General features: G+C 36.0%; 1 protein-coding gene across 11 annotated transcripts in view; it reads right to left on the bottom strand.

The window, feature by feature from the left end:
• acap2a (ArfGAP with coiled-coil, ankyrin repeat and PH domains 2a) overlaps window positions 1-13,652 on the bottom strand; it is a 38,931-nt gene that overhangs the window by 17,758 nt on the left and 7,521 nt on the right. For 6 of the 11 annotated variants that reach the window (XM_073922878.1, XM_073922899.1, XM_073922884.1 and 3 more), the window contains 8 exons: window positions 12,216-12,335; window positions 12,042-12,095; window positions 10,113-10,171; window positions 9,841-10,024; window positions 7,490-7,534; window positions 7,262-7,357; window positions 7,029-7,103; window positions 1,508-1,559 (listed from right to left, as the gene is read on the bottom strand). Coding sequence is in view for 5 of the 11 variants with exons in the window: in XM_005163249.5 (XP_005163306.1) it covers window positions 1,508-1,559; window positions 2,421-2,533; window positions 6,145-6,156; window positions 7,029-7,103; window positions 7,262-7,357; window positions 7,490-7,534; window positions 9,841-10,024; window positions 10,113-10,171; window positions 12,042-12,095; window positions 12,216-12,335 (810 nt within the window). In the remaining 6 variants the exon portion in view is untranslated. Of the gene's footprint in view, window positions 1-1,507; window positions 1,560-2,420; window positions 2,534-6,144; window positions 6,157-7,028; window positions 7,104-7,261; window positions 7,358-7,489; window positions 7,535-9,840; window positions 10,025-10,112; window positions 10,172-12,041; window positions 12,096-12,215; window positions 12,336-13,652 lie in introns of all 11 variants that reach the window. The other 5 variants (XM_068213490.2, XM_068213489.2, XM_005163249.5 and 2 more) reach the window with 2 other exon arrangements.

The following is a 13,652-nucleotide window of genomic DNA, read 5'->3' as shown; positions in this document are numbered from 1 at the left end:
TATGTGCGTGTGCAGGCGCTCACAGGCTGTTTCACAGGCACACGCAAAGCTTGAAGGTAAACAAACAAACAACGGCTTATCATAAGCATCTCATCGATGATTATTTACACAGTTGGCATTAAGAAGAACATATAAACGTGATCTGACTAACTTCTAGCAGCTAAATGTGTCTGGAAAAATATTCAAAGGCTTTTATTCTCACAAACCGCGCGGACGTAAATGCGTCTGACTGTTGTGATTGGCTAAAGCAGACGTCTCATGTCAGCACGTTCTAGACGTGCATGCGCTTATTAAGGCAATCTTCCTTCTGCATTCACACAGCGCAGCATTCCGGCAAATTGCCGGTAATGTTACAACTTCTCTCTCCGGAAAATAGCCAGAACGAATTTACCGGTATTTTCAAAAAGGACCTGTTCACACATACAACCTTTCCCATTCAACTTTGCCAGCAATTTTCCGGAAAGGTCTGTATGTGTGAAAGGGGCTGTTGATAATAACGCTTGAGCTTTTAGCACTTTTAGCTTAGCATAATTCATTGATTCAGATTAGACCACTAGCATCTCGCTAAAACATTTCAATAATTATCCTATTTAAAGATTAACGTTACATCATCAAGAACTATACTAAACTATAAGAACTATGCTCACAGAGCATGAAAATATTCCCCAGCTAGGTAACTAGGTAATCGTGCTGCGTATACCATTGTGTTTGCTGCAGCCAATCAATGGTTACGCCAGACTGAGAGTATAGTTCTGACAACCATATCAGTCTAGAAACAGCAAATTTTCATTTGGAGTTACTTGACGTGACTACAAAAGAGTCGAGCTTTAAATAAGAAAATTATCAAAATAGTTTTTTGGCATTTTTGAGTAAGATGCTAATGGTCTAATCCGATTCAAGAATTTATGCTAAGCTAAGCTAAAAGTTTTCATTTTCCGTTACTTGACGAAACTACAAAAAAAATCGAGCTTTAAATAGAGAAAATTAGCAAATCTCTTTTTTGACATTGTTGAGTGACATGCTAATGTTCTAATCTAATTCAATGATTTATGCTACGCTAAGCTAAAAGATTTCATTTTCAGTTACTTGATGTAACTACGAAAGAATCAAGCTTTAGATAAGCAAAATAATCCAAACTCTTTTGAAATTTTTTAGTGTGATGCTAATGGTCTAATCTGATTCAATGACTTATGCTAAGCTAAATGTTTTCATTTTTCTTTAGTTAACGTACAGTAGCTACAAAATAGTCAAGCTTTAGATAGAAAAATTATCAAAACTCTTTTTTTAACATTGTTGAGTGAGATGATGGTCTAATCCGATTCAATGATTTATGCTAAGCTAAAAGTGAGCCTTCCTGACCAAGAGATGGCTTGAATGGATTCAAAAATGGTGAAACTGTTCAACTCAATGAAGAGCGGTAAAATATGCATCTATTTCCAAACAAAAGTTAAGCGTGTTTTTTAAATAAAGTACAGTGGCTTTATTTAAGTGTTTACAACAGACTTACCCTGAACCTCTTCTGATAAACCAGCTGACTGTTTTGAATAGAAAACCACCGTCTATGTTGGGGAGAAAATAATTGGGTTCAGCCACAGATGAACGGATTAATGCGAGAATATTCGTCGACGGAACTAATAGAGTGTTCGACATGGCACTGGACATCCAGGATGCGTAGCAAATTATAAAACCTACAAAACTATGAAGTATGCTAGCGGCAATGGTAATCATTTCACCAACACAAGAAATGGGTGCAGTGAACATAAAAAATACATACTAAACAAATGAGGCTACACAAAAAAGCTGGAGATGAGGAAAATGAATTCTGAAATGAAAGTCTCATGCGCAAGTTCACTCACAATGCAAACACATGAAAATGTATATACAGTTCAAGTCTAAACTATTAGCCCTCCTGTGAACTCTTTTTCACATATTTCCTAAATGATGTTTAACAGAGAAAGGAATTTTTCCACAGTATTTCCTGATAATTTTTTTTTTTTGAAAATTTTTTTATTTGTTTTATTTAGGCTAGAACGAAAGTAGTTTTAATAAAAAAATAACATTTTAAGGTTAATATTATTAGCCCCCTTAAGCTATTTTTTTTCGATTGTCTACAGAACAAACCATTGCTATACAATGACTTGCCTAATTACCCAACTTGCCTAATTACCCCAGTTAAGTCTTTAAATGTAATTTTAAGCTGAATAATAGTATCTTAAAAAATATCTAGTCAAATATTGTGCTGTCATCAGGGCAAAGATAAAAGAAATCAGTTATTAGAAATAAGTTGTTAAAACTATTATGTTTAGAAATGTGCTGAAAAAAAATCAGAGAAAAAGATATACAGGGGGCTATAAATTCAGGAGGGCTAATAATTCTGACAACAACTGTATATGTTCACCACCAAAACCGAGCAGCCATACCTGTTCCAGGTTTTAAAGGCATTGCTTGCTCTTTTGAAGAGGTATCCCTCCATAGCTATTCCATTATCAGTGTCTATATTATACTCCAGTTTAGAGTCTTCAGTGGAGAAATCCTTAAAAATTCACCCAGAAAAGTAGCAATCAACTACTACAGTGATTGGTATGTTTATATATTAGGACCATTAAAGAGTTAGTTCACCCAAAAATTTTAATTCATGTTATTTATTCACTATCATGTTGTTCCAATCCAATAAGTGCTCTGTTCGTCTTTAGAACAAATTCAGATATTTTAGATGAAATCCTAGAGCTCTCTATTCCTTGATAGACAGCAACGATCCCAAGATGTTCAAAGTCATTCATTCATTCATTTTCTTTCAGCTTGGTGTTTTATTTATTAGGGGTCACCACAGCAGAATGAACCACCAACTATTCCGGCATATGTTTTACACAGTGGATGCCCTTCCAGCCGCAACCCAGTACTGGGAAACACCCATTGACTCTCACATTCACTTACACACTCATACACTATGGACAATTTAGTTTTTTCAGTTCCCTATAGCACATGTCTTTGGACTGTGGGGGATACCGGAGCACCTGGAGGAAACCCACGCTAACATGCAAGAACATGCAAACTCCACACAGAAATGCCAACTGACCCAGCCAGAACTCAAACCAGCGACCTTCTTGCTGTGAGGTGACAGTGCTAATCACTGAGCCACTGTGGCGACATGTTCTAGAACTAAAATGTTGCCAAAAGCATTCTTTGTGACTTTAACTGTAATCATTCGAAGCTCCAAGAACACTTTTGCACACCAAAATAAAAGTAGAATTCAGGTCCTTTCCTGTCTATAAAATGAGAGAGCTCGTGGATTTTATCTAAATTATCTTTATCTGTGTTCTGAAGATAAATGAGGGTGTCAAGGGATTGGAACCACATGACAGTGAGTAATTAATAACAGTATTTTTTTATTTTTTGATGAACTTATTCTTTAAGATTTGTAAGATCTGTCAGATTTTGATTGAAACTGCAAGTTTGATTATAAATGCAATAAAACCAACACCAGTGATGTATAAATGACCCTAACAGTTGTTATTGCACACTGAATCAGAAAATTTCGCACGTAACTTTCACACGTTAAAAATAAATTCGACCTCACGTTGTGTCAATCATGTTGACACACTGCCTCTGAAACTTTTGTTCATCATTTAAAAAAAAAAATCGTTTCGGGTTCGTTTTTTTTCTGTTTTTCACAACCCACAAAGGCATTTTAAGAGGTGTTTTGGCAATTCATGGTCGCCGAACAAGCGAAAGGCCAAAATGCTGTTGAAGAAACTAACGTTAATTTAATACAAATGTTCTGTGGTTTATCGTATGCTAGTTTGTCAGCATGGTTTGGTGTGTGTCTGTCCGCATGTGTGTCTGTTTAAAGCGATCTAACAGTAATTCGTAACTTTTTGATTTAGTGGCTAATCCATATAAAATCAAATGCTCTCATTCGTACAATTTAGTACGGTTTACTTATCCCCCAATGACGGTCGGGTTTAGGGGCGGGGTTGGGTTGGGTGCCACACCTCCGTTTTTAAATCGTACATTTTCGCCCAACTGAATTCGTACAATTTAGCCACTGAAACAACGTTAAACAGTTACATTTCCTCGTTAGATCATGTTTGATTTCCATGTCTACATAACTTAGACCAGGGATGTCAAACTCAACTCCAGGACGGCTGCAGCCCAGCACAGTTTAGTTTCAACCCTGCTCCAACACACTTACCTGTAGGTTTCAAACAGGCATGAAGAACTAACTTTTTTTTTTTTTTAAATGACGCTTTTACGCCTGACGGTTTGCGCGACGGTGTGCATGATCACATTGGCACTTTTTATTTAATCACGAGGCGTTAAACGTACACGGAAAACACGAGCAAAAAGCGTGAGTGCAGGGGCCTTTAGACATCCTGCCAATCTCTGTTCAGGAAATTGGTGATCTTCTTTTTAATATGTGGTTCCAGTATCGCTAGCACACTGACATCCTGAAGTAAACTTTGAATCAGGATAATCCCACAGCTCTTTGATTAGGAAATAAAACTCTCCATAGAGGAAAAGTTGGTTTTAAATTAACACAGTCAGACTTTCTACTTAATAATATAACCCAGCAGGCACAGGACATCACATGACATCAGACTGATGTTGTACCCCAATGTCATGGGACGTTGCATTTTGTTTGGAAATGAAAATCGGGTTGACGTCAAAACCCAACGTCAATGTACAACGTCGGACAGACGTTGCATTTTGGTTACTTTTCAAAGCAACCTAAAAACAACCAAATATCAACATCTACTGATGCTACATCAGATGTTGGATTTTGATCGCCATATCTGACGAATAAATGTCAGTATTTGACGTCAATATGATGATGTTGGTTTAAGATGTTGACTTGACACTGAATTTTGTCACTTTCCAACACAACCTAAAACCAACTAAATATCAACGGATGTCATAATAAAGTTGTCTTTAAGATGCTGGCGACCTAAATCTAACATAAAACATTGTAAGAAAAAACAACATTGTTTACTGCCAGTTAAATAGTGCTAATGTTGTTTTAAAGTAGCGATTTAAGAACGAATATTCAAAGTACCATGGTAGACCATATAGGGAGCATATCACTGAATGAATGTGTGAAAATAATATCAACTTTACCTCAATAAACTCTACTACCTCATCTAAGGATAGGATGAACCAAATGTTTCCTCTTTCTTTTTCTTACGTGAAGCAGGGAGAACACAATCATCGCAAACCCTGTAACAATTGTATTGTTACGTGAATTATTTCCCAACAAATTTATTAATACGCATCTGAATCGGTGTGCAAGATTTGTGTGTGTGATGAATTTTTTCGGGAAAAACACATACAAAATTTTCCAACACAGGCTCATTGTGAAAACATAGCCCCGCAGACGTTTCTGGAGACTGTGATTTACGTGGCCGGAGGTATGTATGGCTGCACTTTCCTGCCTCAACCAGTTTGTCCGGTTAGCTCGTCGTGTTATGCCGGCGGATCAGAGGCCCTGAGGAGGAGGAGCCGGCTGCGTTCGATGACCAGGTTCGAGTCCGGGGAAGAGCGGTTCCAGAAATCAGGTAAGACAAAAAACAGAATTAAAAAAATAACGCGAACAAGTTCGTAACGGGGCGAGAATGCTGTGAAATCCGAAAACGTGGTCAAAATTGGACAAGGGCTTTTCTTTTTCTGCACGGCTTTTGTAAATCGTCGCTTGGGTTTAGGGAAGAAGGAGGAGGAGGAGGGTGGCCGGGTCGGCCAATTGGTCGGCCACCCAGTCAATCGGTCAGTCATTCATTCAGTCAGTCGGACAGACGGTCGTTTGACAGTGGCCTCCGGTGGCTTTTCACGTGAGAACAGTGTAGGCGGATTTGCAAAAACTGCACAAATACGTACTTCTCGGGACATATTTCGTGGTCTCCAGAAACGTCAGCAGGGCTACGTTTCCAGAATGAGCTTGGGTTAAAATTTTCTAATTTCAGTGTGCAAAAGACCCGTAAAATAATCAAAATACCTTCACAATGCAAAAACCTTAAATGATCCTAAAAAAGGCGTAAATTTTCAGAATGCAGAACACAACTTCTTAGATTTTTTTCAATTTTTAAGTAAGCTATACTGTAACCAAAAACATTGTCTGTGATCATGTAAGAGAGAAAGAGGTGGATGCTGTACCTGCAAAGCAGCCTGAAAGGGGAAAAAAGCCAAACAAACAGGAATTAGAGAAAGACACAGGAGAAAACTCAAAGTACAGCAGGGAATATTATACTCCAGAAAACATATGTTTCTTACATATGTTCATATTTCTAAAGGTGCTGTTGACTTAAAATTTTCACTAGATGTTGATAACAACAAAAGAAATCCATATATGCAAAGAAACCAAATCTAATTAGTTTCTAAATGAAGTTATGCATAATAAAATGAAATGACACAGGGAAAAAGTATCAAACACATGAAGAAAGGGAGGTTTAGAAAGGCAGTGAAAGCCCAGACAGCAGCTGAAATCTCTCAGTAGTTCTTCAGCAACCCTCTGCCCTTCGACAGTGTAAATGAATATCAGCTGCTTCAGCCCAACATCTACATGAGCAGGATGATGGAGATGAATCCAGGGTGGACATTTCATCAAGACAACGATCTAAAACACAGCCAGGGAAACTCTCAAATGTTTTCAGAGAAAGAAAATCAAGCTGTAGAATGGCCCAGCCAATCACCTGAGCTGAACCCACTAGAAAATACAAAATAAAGATCAGATTCAAAAGATGAGAAGATTTCTTTTACACTCTTGGAAGCCTTTGAAAAGCTCAGACATGAGCAATGCATGTGAATTTATTCTCCATATGAGAGGCGTCTTTAAGCTATCATCACCAAATAAGCCTTTTATTTTTTTAAATTATTAGTATTTTTATTTAAAATATGTTTTTTTCCTTGTGTCATTACATTGTTAATACACATATGTATTATTTTGGTTTTTACCAAAATCTGGTTGAAGTCCATGTCAACAGCTCCCATAGAAAAATTATTCCCAGGACAAAAACATGACTTGAACGAATTGAATTTACCTTCTGTTGGATAGACGAGTGTTTTTGCTCCATGTCTCTTTTCTCCTTTGCTGAATCCACCACCAGCTGATCCAGCTGACAAAACAAACCCCAACACAATGAGCTTCACATCTGAACACTCGTCAAATTTATATTACAGGTTATATATTTGTTAAAATGCATTACTTACATTAATTACATTTTTTTAAATTATATTTAAGGTTTTAATTCATCCAGCAGTGCTTGTACAGTACCTGACCACTGAGCTGCTTCATTAATGGCTGGAGCTGGCTAAACAAATCATGTCCTTGATTGAAAAAGGTGAGGTTGGCATTCATATAGGCCAGCATCTAAGACAGGATATAAGGAGTAATAATAATTAACAATTTAATAATAAGGACTCTTAACATCTGAAATTAAAACACGACAGCACACATATTTGAACTTTGATTTGATTTGATTGCAGGTCTTCCAAATCTTACAGATTTGAGGATTTCCAATCTTCTCTTTGACTGAAGGACATTTATCTGAAAAAGAAAGAAAATGTTTATAGATATTTAATATACAGTGCTGATAGAAAATCATCATACCCTGTGAAAATCACAATACACCCTGCTTTGAGAAGACCTTCGGGATAACGTTGTTGAAAGGCACAGGTTAGGAGAAGAGGCTACAAATACATTTCAAAAGCTGGAAAAAGATATGATTTTATTTCAGGCTGTGTGACAAATAAATAAAGAGAGAGCGGGGAGGAAAGTAGCAAAGCAAATTTCTCGAAGCCCTGACATTTGCTTTCCAGAAAAAAAGATGGTCCTACTTTATATTAAGTGGCCTTAACTAATATGTATTTACACAGGAACTAATAGTTTGTTACAATGTACTTATTGTGTAAATACATGTATTTACTGTGTACTTATGCTTGATTAAATACATATATGTATTTACATCTGTAATTAATTTTTGTTATTACATTTGTAAATACACTGTTGACCATCCCTTACACCTTAACCCACCCATAAACCTACCCATACCACCAAATCTTTCCATAACCCAACCTCTATCCCAACTCAAAAGCACCACAAGTGTTCTCAAATACATTATAGACACAGTAAGTACATTGTATTTATTTTTTTGATGTAAGTACATAGTAGTTAAGGGAACTTAATATGAAGTGGGACCAAAAAGATTACTTCAAGATTGACTCAAATGAATTAACTGTTCATGACAAATTGAATCATGAAGTAAAATGACTTCGCCAACATTTTGAATATCAAAGATTTTATATTGAGAACAGAGGCAAACAAGTCCCATAAAGTCATGATAAGCAAAAAGGCAGGCAATATAAACTTTAAATTCATTTTTTAATTGATTAGGGAGATCTCCGGGTCTGGCAGAAAGACTTTTAGCTTAGCTCTAATCATTAAATCCGATTAGACCAGTGGCATCTCACTCTATAATGTTCAAAAAGAGTTTTGATAGTTTTCCTATTTAAAAACTGACTCTTCTGTAATTACATCCTGTACTAAAAAGTTGATATTTTCTAGGTTGTTAAGGCTAGGAACTTAGTTAAGTTAAAAACACTTAAATAAACAGACCGCACTATTATAAAATAAAATCCTTTATTTAAAGGAAAGCACAACTTTTGTTTGGGAAAAAAGGTGAATTTTAAAGCTCCCCTAGAGTTAAATAGTCGATTTAAATTTTTATTTTTAACTATACAGCCCATTTCCGTGTCTGGCGAGAGCACTGTTAGCTTAGCTTAGCATAAATCATTGAATTTGATTAGACCGTTAGCTCAAAAAAATGTCTTATTTAAAGCTTAACTCATCTGCAGTTACATTTTGTACTATTTTCTAGACTGATATGACTAGAAACTATACTATCATTGTGGAGTAATAATCAAGGAATGATTGGCTGCAGCAGACACAATAATATATGCAGTATGGTTACATAGTTACCTAGCTGGGGAATATTTTCATGCGCTGCGAGTGTAGTTCTTAGCTATATCAGTCTATAAAATAGTACATTTTCATTTTCCCCTCAGTCTTAGTGCGTGATGTAACAGAAGGATCAAGCTTTAAATAGGATAAGCATTGAATTTTCTTTTCTTTTTTTTTTTTGCAATTGCAATTTTGCAATTGCAACTTTTGAAATGCTAATGGTCTAATCTGATTCAATGAATTATGCTAAGCTAGGCTAAAAGTGTTCCTGCCAAAACCAGAGTTTAGCTGAGTGGATTCAAAAATGGTAAAACTCAAATTTTTAACTCTAGCGGAGCTGTAAATAGGAAAATTATATAAACTCTTGGGTTATTTTTGAGTGAGATGCTAATGGTCTAATGCGATTCAATGTATTATGCTATGCTAAGATAAAAGCGCTTCTGTTAGACCCGGAGATCTGCTGAGTGGATTTTAAAAAAATGGTAAAACTCAACTGTTTAACTCCAGTAGAGTTATAAATGGGAAATTATCTAAACTCTTTGGTCATTTTTGAGTGAGATGCTACTGGTCCAATCCGATTCAATGATCTATGCTAAGCTAAGCTAACAGTGCTACTAGCAGACCCGGAGATCAGCTGAGTGGTTTGAAAAATGGTAAAACTTATCTGTTTAACTCTAGTGGAGTTGTAAAAAGGAAAATTATATAAACTCTTGCGTCATTTTTGAGTGAGATGCTAATGGTCTAATCCGATTCAATGAATTATGCTAAGCTAAGCTAAAAGTGCTTCTGTTAGACCCGGAGATCGGCTGAGTGGATTAAAAAATGAGATTAAAAAACTCAACTGTTTAACTGTTAATAAAGTGGAGTGTTGCTACAAAGGTTACTTGACAAACCTGCAGCACGTAGTCCAGGGCGATGTTACGGAAGAACTTCTGTGTTGTGGTCAGGATGTTGGTGGCCTCTTCGACCTCGTGTAGTTTATTACGAGGCACCTGAGCATTTTTTACCAGCGCCACCTCCTTCTCTTCGCTCACCTTATCAAACTGCTTCTTGGCATCTTTAAACTTTCTCAAGTCTCTGCAAATAAAAGTTTGGAGATGACCTAAAAAACTCTTTCATTAAACAAAAAAAAAAAAAAAGAGAATTAAAAAAACGAAACACTTACTCCTTCACAAAAGTCTGAAGCTGGGACCTGATGGACCTCTGAGCTTGATCGAATAAAATCTAAAGGAAAAATAGAAAACAGTATTTTATAAAATTGTTTTTACACTTCTTCATTTTTATACCTCTATATATTTATTTAGTAGACGCCTACGAATGAAGAAAAAAAGCAGCAGAGTTAAAGTTTTATAGGTTTTTATACAAGTTAGGTTTTGGTGTGTATCTTATTTTACCATAGAGCGGCCAGTCTGTTTTCACACAGCATGCTGCGTGAGGGCTTGTGTGTTTTTAAACCAAACACGTTAGATTGAATTATTTACTAAAAACTGGCTGCAAATGTTCTCTCTGGTATCTCTAAAGAAATCAGCGCAAATTACTTTACATTACCGCTGGTTTAAATTGTTCGTTTAAATGCTTTCACCTACTGGATCATTAGATTAAAAACTTCTGGGATTCAGATAATCAGATCACAAACAGAGAAAGGATTTGGGGTTAGAATTAGTTTTCCTTGTCTTCTAGGATTGCAGGTGCTTGCACAAGTGTACAGTTGAAGTCATTTTATTACACTTTAATAGTTTATTTTTCTTTTCAAAATATTTTTCAAATGAAGTTTAACAGATTAAGGTATTTTTCACAGTATTTCCAATATTTTTTTTTTCTTCTGGAGAAAGTCTTATTTGTTTTATTTCAGCTACAATAAAAGCAGTTTTAATTTTTTAAAAAACATTTTAAGGTCAATATTATTAGATCACATAAGAATTTTTTTTTTTTTGCAATTTTATCAGAATACCGATCAAGCTATCGTTATACAATGACTTGCCAAATTACCATAACTTGCCTAATTAACATAGTTAAAGCTTTAAATTGCATTTTAAGCTGAATACTAGTATCTTGAAAAATATCTAGTCAAATGTGCTGTCATCATGGCAAAGATAAAATAAATCAGTTTTTAGAAATGAGTTATTAATATTATTATGCTTAGAAATGTGTAATTTTTTTTTTGTTAAACAAAAATTGGGGACAAAAAGATGCAGAGGGGCTAATAATTTCAACCCAGGCTCATTCTGAAATGTACCTCTATATACATTTCTGGAAAACACCAAATACGTCCCAGGAGCTACGTTTTATTTGCAGTTTTTGTGTTCGCGAATCCACAAGAGGTCGCTGTGCGCGCTTTTTTAGATCTCAAATTTCTCTCGCGTGCTGTTCACTTGTATATCCACCAGAGGCTGCTCTCGACTGACTGATTTACTGACTGACCAACTGACCGATGCTCACACCCTCCCTCTTCCCTAAACCCAACCAATAGTGTTTTCAAAAGCACTGATTGACCAGCCCACTAATTTCCCTAAACCCCACCGACAGTTTTAAAAAGCAGTCCAGAAAAAGCAAAACCCTCGCCTATTTTTTTAATCACATTTTCAGACCTTACCACATTCTCACCCTGTTATTTACTTATTTATTTAATATTTAGGATTCTGTTTTTGTCTTACTAAAACCGTCCTTTCTGGAACCAGACTCAAACCCTGTCATTGTGGTCAACTCTGCGTCTCAAGTCCGTTAATGTACATGGATAGCTACTGTACAAACTAGTAACAGCGGGAAAGCCATCCATATGGTGGTAAGCGTTCATCTGGTAAGCGTGAAAAGAAACTGCATCATACCGCCCCGTAGCGTTCATTTTAAAGATGAAATGCAGCCATACAAGCCTCTGGCTACATAATTCTCAATCCCCAGAAACGTATATAGGGCTATGTTTTCAGAATGGGAATAATTCAGGAGGGCTAATAATTCTGACTTAAACTGTCTATGTCAGATGTGATCAATTTTGACTCCCAAGATTATCTAACCGCATGCCATGAACAGATATTTTAAACAGGAGGTTTTGTCACAAAATACACATACAAATATCTAATACTTTCTGATGTCTTACTGTATGATAGTTGTTCATCTCCTGCAGAGTCTCAGAAAATGCTGCTAAACTGGACTAAATAGCGAGAGAGGGGAAAAAAAAGAATTATTAAGCAGCACAAAATCAGACAAACACAGAAGCAGAAATACTGAAAGCTTTCGAGAAACAGAAAGCAAAAAGCGCTGTCTCTCTTACCCCGATGACTTCGTCTCTGGTTGACTGTAAAGCTAGATCTCGGATTCCATTCACAAATTGCTTGTTGGCCTGATTATAAACTCTTCCGGCGTCTATCATCCCAATACACAACTTCACCAGCTGAAAAAAAAACATAATCAGTCAATATATTGTGATTTCAAACATGAGACAACACATCAGATTTTAAAGATTAGGGTTAGCATAGCTTAGCATAGATCACTGAATCGGAGTAGACCATTAGCATCTGCATTATTTAAAAATGACCAAAGAGTTTTCGGTAATTTTCCTATTTAAAGTTTGACCCTTCTGTTGTTACTTAGACAGACTGAATTTTTTTTTACTATTTTATAGACTGATATAGCTAGGAACTATATTCGCAGCGCATGAAAATATACCCCAGCTAGATAACAAGGTAATCGCACTGTGTAATTTGGTTGTGTCTACTGCAGCTAATCACTCCTTGATTATTATGCCAGAATGAGAGTATAGTTTCTAGCCATATCAGTCTAGAACAGGGGTGTCCAAACTACGGCCCACGGGCCATCTGCGGCCCGCAATCAGTTTTGTGGCGGCCAGCTAGGCTTTTTATAAATAATAATAGAATCTGGCCCGCTATACAAAAATGAATGCAATTCCATAAATAACCACAGGGTGTCACTATGAGATGTCTTCAATTAGGCAGCAGTTTCTGTTATGAAGTAAAACGAGCCGAACAAACTGAAAGAAACATAATTCATAATCACGTTTTGGCGAGCCATGGCACAACCAAAAAAAAAAAGGAAAATCAACAGTGAGAGCAGGAAATTTCAGTCACGTTGGGGCAAAGAACATTTCTTCACAGAGGTCAGTGGAATGTGTCTGTTTAATTTGCCAGGAATCAGTTGCAGTAATGAAGGAATATACGTTAATATTAAAAGACGTTATGAATAAAAACATCAGACCTTCAGCTTTTACGCTGGTGCCGAACGAGATCAAAAATTAAAACAATTAGCAGCTGCCCTATCAGCTCAACAACAGCAGTTTTTTTGTGCTAATAAAGTTCAAGAAAGAATTCACTGAAGGAGATTTTATATAATAGTGTCTGATGAGTGTTGCAACTGTAATTTGCCCAGAGAAGATTCTAGATTTTAAAAACGTAAGACTTTTTTGAAAGACAGTTGGAAGACAAATTAAAATAAATCCACAATACACACACACACACACACACACACACACATATATATATATATATATATATATATATATATATATATATATATATATATATATATATATATATATATATATATATATATATATTAAGGGTGTCACGATCCTCCAAATCCTCGATTCGATTACATTTTCGATTCTAAAGTCACGATTCGATTCTCGATTATGAATAATTAATTAATTAATGACCAATTAATTATTTGTAGCCTACCGTTTAATCTACCTGAC

This window comes from Danio rerio, chromosome 2 (genome assembly GCF_049306965.1).
Source record: "Danio rerio strain Tuebingen ecotype United States chromosome 2, GRCz12tu, whole genome shotgun sequence".
NCBI lineage: Eukaryota > Metazoa > Chordata > Actinopteri > Cypriniformes > Danionidae > Danio > Danio rerio.
This window is presented reverse-complemented; position numbering and strand designations above follow the sequence as displayed.